Raw genomic sequence first — 6,000 nt, 5'->3', positions numbered from 1 at the left:
TCCTGACTGCCCAGTCCCGTGGCCTCTTCTCAGTCCTCCCTCTCCTCGACTCCCTGTGGCAGCCAGCCCTGCGGACATCCTGAATGCCTGTGGCCCTGTCCAGCTACTCGCACTTCTCAGAAGGAGTCTTGTCTTTTTCCCTGGCTGCTCTCTTCTTCCTTTTATCCTATAAACTCAGCTGTTCACATCACTACACTGTCTTTTTTTATTTATTTTTTATTTATTTCTAGGAGAGAGAGAGAGAGAGAGAGAGAGAGAGAGAGACAGCGTGAGCAGGGGAGGGTCAGAGAGAGAGGGAGACACAGACTCTGAAATAGGCTCCAGGCTCTGAGCTGGCAGTCAGCACAGAGCCCGATGTGGGGCTCGAACCCACGAATCGTGAGATCATGACCTAAGCGAAAGTCGGACGCTTAACCGACTAAGCCACCCAGGCGCCCCCACATCACTACGCTGTCTTTATTCTGATCCTTTTCCCATGATTTTTATGTTTTAAGTTATAAAAATTATTTGTCTTCATTTTGTTGACTATGTAGAAAAAGAAGAATAAAGAAGAAAACAAAGTCACTGTGACAACACTATGCAGAAATAGCCACTTTTTACGTTTGGATCTGTTTTCTTACAATTTTTATATATATACTTGTGTACCCATGTGAATTCTTATCTATATATACATATACTATACACAAATACCATTTTTACAGCTATAGAATTATACTAGTTCTGTATCATGTAGAAATTTTCCAGCTTTATTCACTTAATGTTTTATTGCAAGTAATTTCCTGTTCATTAGGTATTTGAATACATAATTTTTAAAATCATTTTTTAAAGTTTATTATTTTTGAGAGAGACAGCATGAGCGGGGAAAGGGCAGAGAGAGAGGGAAACACAGCATCTGAAGCAGGCTCCAGGCTGTCAGCACAGAGCCTGATGTGGGCTTGAACCCACAAACTGTGAGATCATGACCTGAGCCGAAGTCAGATGCTTAACCAACTGAGCCACCCAGGCACCCCTGAATACATAATTTTTGATTGCTCTCTTGTATTCTAGCAAATGGATGTGTCCTAATTTATTCATTCATTTCAGTATGGGAGGGCTTTAGTCTGTTTCCAGTTTTTCTCAGGTAGAACCAATGCCATGTTAAATGCCTTATTTTTGTGAATATTACTCTTTTATGCATATCCGAATCTTCAGAATAAAAATCTAGAGGTGGGTTATTACTAGGTCAAACACTACAAACATTAAAAAATTTTTTTTAAATGTTTATTTATTTTTGAGAGAGAGGAAGCAGGGGAGGGGGAGAGAGGGAGACACAGAATCCAACTCCAGGCTCTGAGTTGTCAGCACGGAGCCTGATATGGGGCTTGAACTCATGAACAGTGAGATCATGACCTGAGCCGAAGTCAGACACTTAACCAGCTGAGCCACCCAGGTACCCCAAAACTATAAACATTTATTTTTATTTTTTACAAATAGTTTATTGTCAAGTTGGTTTCCATATAACACCCAGTGCTCATCCCCACAAGTGCCCTCCTCCATGCCCATCTCACCCCTTCCCCCCACACCCATTAGTCCTCAACTATAAACATTTTTAAGGTTCTTGATGTATTTGCTAAACTTCAGGAAGGTTTATATCAGTGCATTTTTAAATACTTTCTGAGTTATTTTATCCATCTCCTCACTTTCTGCTGTGGTCTCTATTTTTGGTTCTGACTTTTCTCCCCTTCCCTGCTCTTCTTCATTTAAAACTATCTACTGCACATCGTTCTGCATGAAATTTCCAGGGGTGCATTGAACCTCATGTACATAAAGCTAAATTCCTTATCCCTCCCCAGACCAGTTCTTTTCTTTTTTTCAGTAGCATCGTTCAAGCTCTATGCTTTAGCTCCGCCTCTTTCAGTCATTTGTCAGATTCCGACTATAATTCCAAGAGCAATGGTTCTTCAAAGTGAAGCACACTTCAGAATCCCCTGGAGGGCTTGTTAAAACAGATCGCTGAGCCCCACCCCCAGAGTTTCTCATCCACTAGGTCTGAGATGGGGCCTGTTTGCGTGTCTAACCAGCTGCCTGTTGATGCTGATGCTCCTACCAGGACGACACTTTGAGAACCCTGCTCAAGGAAGTCTCGTGGCTGGTTTTGCTGTCTGTTCTCACATGTGGACTTGAAATAGTCCATTAACTGATTTCCTCATTGGAGGAAATAAACCATTAATTGATTTCCTCATTGGAGGTCTTTTCCTCACTAGCTTGTTTGAAAGAGCCAGGTCAAACTTCTTAAAACATAGGCCTGATCTTGTTATTTCCCTTCTCTAAAACCTTCAGGCTTTTTCCTTATAACCCCTGAATTTAGTTTGAACTTATTAGCCTGGCATAATCAATTATTATGATATATCCATATGGCACTTTACATTTTTTAATAGGCTATTTTTTAAAATAGCTTTAGGTTCGTAGCAATATTGACCAGAAGGTACAGAGATTTCTCATATATCCCCTATACTTAATAGTTTAAAAGCACGTTCATATGTAATCTTTTATCCAGGATTTTCTGTAATCTGGCTGCAACCCATGTGGTAAAGTGGAAAAAACCCCACACTTAGCAAGAAGTTAGGAGACTTGAGTTTTTCTTATTTCTACCTTTAACTATGACCTTGAGTCAATTTCTTCATCCATAAAATGGAAAGGTAAGATTAAAAGATCTTTAAAGGGGGCACCTGAGTGGCTCAGTTGGTTAAGTGTCTGACTCTTGATTTGGGCTCAAGTTATGAGCCCTGCGTCAAGCTTGGTGCTGTATCTGGAACCTGCTTGGGATTTTCTCTCTCCCTCTCTGTCTCTGCCCGTCCCATGCTCACATTCTCCCTCTCTCTCAAAAAATAAAGAAAAATAAATATTAAAAAATAAAGATCTTTAAAGGTTTCTTCTCACTGTGTTGTGCCTTTCTAACTTATCTTCCACTGTTCCCCCCAACAAAACCAAAGTTCTAGCTGGTTAAGCTCCTATCTAGTCTGCAAAGGTGCTTTTTATTTTCTAGTTCCCTGTCTCTGCTCATGTGGTTTCTTCCTCATAGAATGCTCCCTTCCCTCTTTCACAGTCCTTCAAGGGCCGCCTCACATGCCCTCTCTTTCCACACAGCCATTCTTGATCCCCTTCTTCTAATCCTTTGATATTCTCTAGCCTTTGGCTTATACCTCTGTCCTTTATGATGTGTGGGATTTACTCCCATATAACGGTAGTTGTGTCTAAATCTCCTGTCTCGTGGGGCGCCTGGGTGGCTCAGTTGATTAAGTGTGCAACTTCAGCTCAGGTCATGATCTCATGATTTGTGGGTTCGAGCCCTGTGTTGGGCTCTGTGGTGACATCTCAGAGCCTAGAGCCTGCTTTGGATTCTGTGTCTCCCTCTCTCTCTGCCCCTCCTCCAGTCGTGCTTGCTCTCTTTCTCTCTCTTTCAAAAATAAATGTTAAAATATATAAATAAATCCCTCTCCTGATAGATTATACATTCTCTGAGGACAGGGGATGCCTTGTTTATTTTTTGATCCACTCTCCACCCCCACCCTGTGCCTAGTATGGTGCATTGTATGCACAAGTGTTACAGTAAACACTTGAGGAGTGGATGTAGGTGCCTTCAGGTGCCATTCATTAGCATTGGGGCTGTAGGTAGTTGGTGTCCCCTAAATATGGGGTGACCTTGAACAAACTTGACATTTAATGTTGATATGGCAGAGCTGCTTGTGCAGTTTGAAATGCCAGAGGATTCAGAGGAGTTGGAAAATGGCAGGTAATAGTTGACATCAGAGTTTATGTATCAATATCTATTTGGGCTGAAAGGGATGGGAGATCTTGCAAGGGACAGAACACATATCTTGAGCCACATTTGTGGTTTTTGTTTTTTAAACAGGGAGGCCATGGCCAAAGTAGATGAGGGAGCAGCAGTACCATTGAGTGGAAGTGCTGCCCGACTCCGGTTTTTCTCCATGAAGAGGACGGTATCTCAGCAGTCATTTGATGGCATCTCCTTGGATAACAGTGGCCCTGAAGACCGGATTTCGGTGGACAGTGATGGCAGTGACAGCTTTGTGATGCTCTCAGAGTCTGGTAGGTGGAAGCAGAGCCAGGAGAAGTTGAAGTCCAGATAGAAAGGGTTCTATATCCCAACAGGATACAGAAGGACCTAAGATGTGATAAAGTAGACATTTTCTTAACCAAAACCAAAAAAAAAAAAAAGAGAGAGAAATTTTAGTAGATTTGTGGCTCTGACTTTACCCACACATCTTCTAGGTTATGGGTTAGCACTTAACCTTTATCACAGAACCAGACTTAGACCAAAGGAGAGAGGACTAGTCTTATAGCCACGTAGCTGCGGCAGTAGGATTAGTTTGGTGGCTGGCGTCAGTGGTGTGTGTTTGTTGCCTCGTTTTGTTTTGTTTGCCTAACTAGGTATTGTATTGTTGGAAAATAACTAGAAGCTTCATCATGATAAAATGAGTAACTCTTAGGAATTGAATCAGTCACTACTAAAAGTTACTGGTTTTTTCATCTTATTGAACTGGAGACTTTTTAAATGGTCTCTTAAGAATGTCTACATGAAAATAAAAAAGAGAATGCACTGTTTCTTAAGCTGGGTACTGTGTACCCTGTTTGTTTTATTATCTTGGAATATGGAATATTATTATGGAAATTTAAAAATATGTAAAAAAGTCGACAGAATCAAATAGTGAGCCCTCATGTACCCATTACCTAGCTTCAAATATTAAGAACTCACGGTCATTCTTGTTTCATGTATACTTCAGTTCATTTCCCTTCCTCCCATGTTATTTTGAAGCAAATTCCATACATATCATTTTGTCCATAAATATTTTTATTATGCATCTAGGAAATAGACTTTAAAAATCTTTGAAAAAAATTCTAAATTGTGATCAAATATATATAATATAAACTTTGCAATTTTAACCATTATTAACTATAATTCAGTGGCATTAAGTATATTCATCATTGTGCAACCATCACCCTCCATCTCCAGAACTTTTTTCATCTTGTAAAATTAAAAATCTGAACCCATTAAACAGTAATTGCTTGTTCCCTTCTCCCCTGTCCCCTGGTAACCACAATCCACTTTCTATTTTGGAATTTGACTGCTTTGGGTGCCTCATATAAAGAATCCTTTTGTGACTGGCTTATTTCACTTAACATAATGTCCTCAAGTTTCAGTCATTTAATAGCACATGTCAGAATTTTCTTCTTTTTTAAGGCTAATACTCTATTGTATGTTTATACCACATTTTGTTAATTCATTCATCTGTCCGGGAACATGTGACCAAATACCACTGTCCATTCTTAAAAATTAGCAATTCCTTAAATCCATCAAATATCCAGTTTTCAAATTCTCTTTTGTCTCACAAATGTCATAAATGCTTCTTGTTGTTGTTGTTGTTGTTGTTTTTACAGTTGTCATTGTTTTTAGAGATTGGATTTGAATAGAATTTTTTGACTTTCAAATTCATCTGTTGTCTTTCTTCTGCAGAGTCTGGTCCAGAATCTCTTCCACCAGGAACGCTTCCAAATGTCGTGGACAGTGCCGGTGTTCAAGGGAGCCCTGTTGTGGATAGTTACGGCCAGGGGTCACCAGAGGCCAACAGTTTGGTCTCACCCAGTGGGGAAGACCTCAGTCTTCACCCGGTCAGCTGCTCTCCTTTCTTCTCTGCAGAGGGTAGGCTCGAGGCTAGAAGCTTGGGAGGGACCCAGCTAAGAGAGTATCCTTTTACAGGTCTCCGTTCTGGTCCTGAAAGTGAATGAGGTGTCTTTGGGGATCGAGGTACGTGGCGAAGATCTGACTGTGGCCCTTCAGGCAGAGGAACTGACCCTCCAGCAGCTGGGGACCGTGGGACTATGGCGGTTCTTGCATGGACAGTGCTCAGGTGAGGCTGGTGGCCATTCCAGGAGAGCTGATGGGATCTATCTGGGGCAGCCCTAGCTTCTTGTGCCTGTCACTGTGCCCCAAGGATAGTT

General features: G+C 41.1%; 1 protein-coding gene across 1 annotated transcript in view; it reads left to right on the top strand.

The window, feature by feature from the left end:
• The window catches only part of UHRF1BP1 (UHRF1 binding protein 1), a 73,467-nt gene that overhangs the window by 59,124 nt on the left and 8,343 nt on the right, over nt 1-6,000 (top strand). Inside the window, exons 15-17 of the mRNA XM_039241796.1 lie at nt 3,893-4,089; nt 5,516-5,670; nt 5,759-5,909. Of these exons, the coding sequence (XP_039097727.1) occupies nt 3,893-4,089; nt 5,516-5,670; nt 5,759-5,909 (503 nt within the window). The remainder of the gene's footprint in view (nt 1-3,892; nt 4,090-5,515; nt 5,671-5,758; nt 5,910-6,000) is intronic.

This window comes from Hyaena hyaena, unplaced genomic scaffold (genome assembly GCF_003009895.1).
Source record: "Hyaena hyaena isolate Hyena2069 unplaced genomic scaffold, ASM300989v1 scaffold_202, whole genome shotgun sequence".
Taxonomy (NCBI): Eukaryota; Metazoa; Chordata; class Mammalia; order Carnivora; family Hyaenidae; genus Hyaena; species Hyaena hyaena.
The sequence above is the reverse complement of the archived record's forward strand: the minus strand, read 5'-3'. Positions and strand labels throughout refer to the sequence as shown.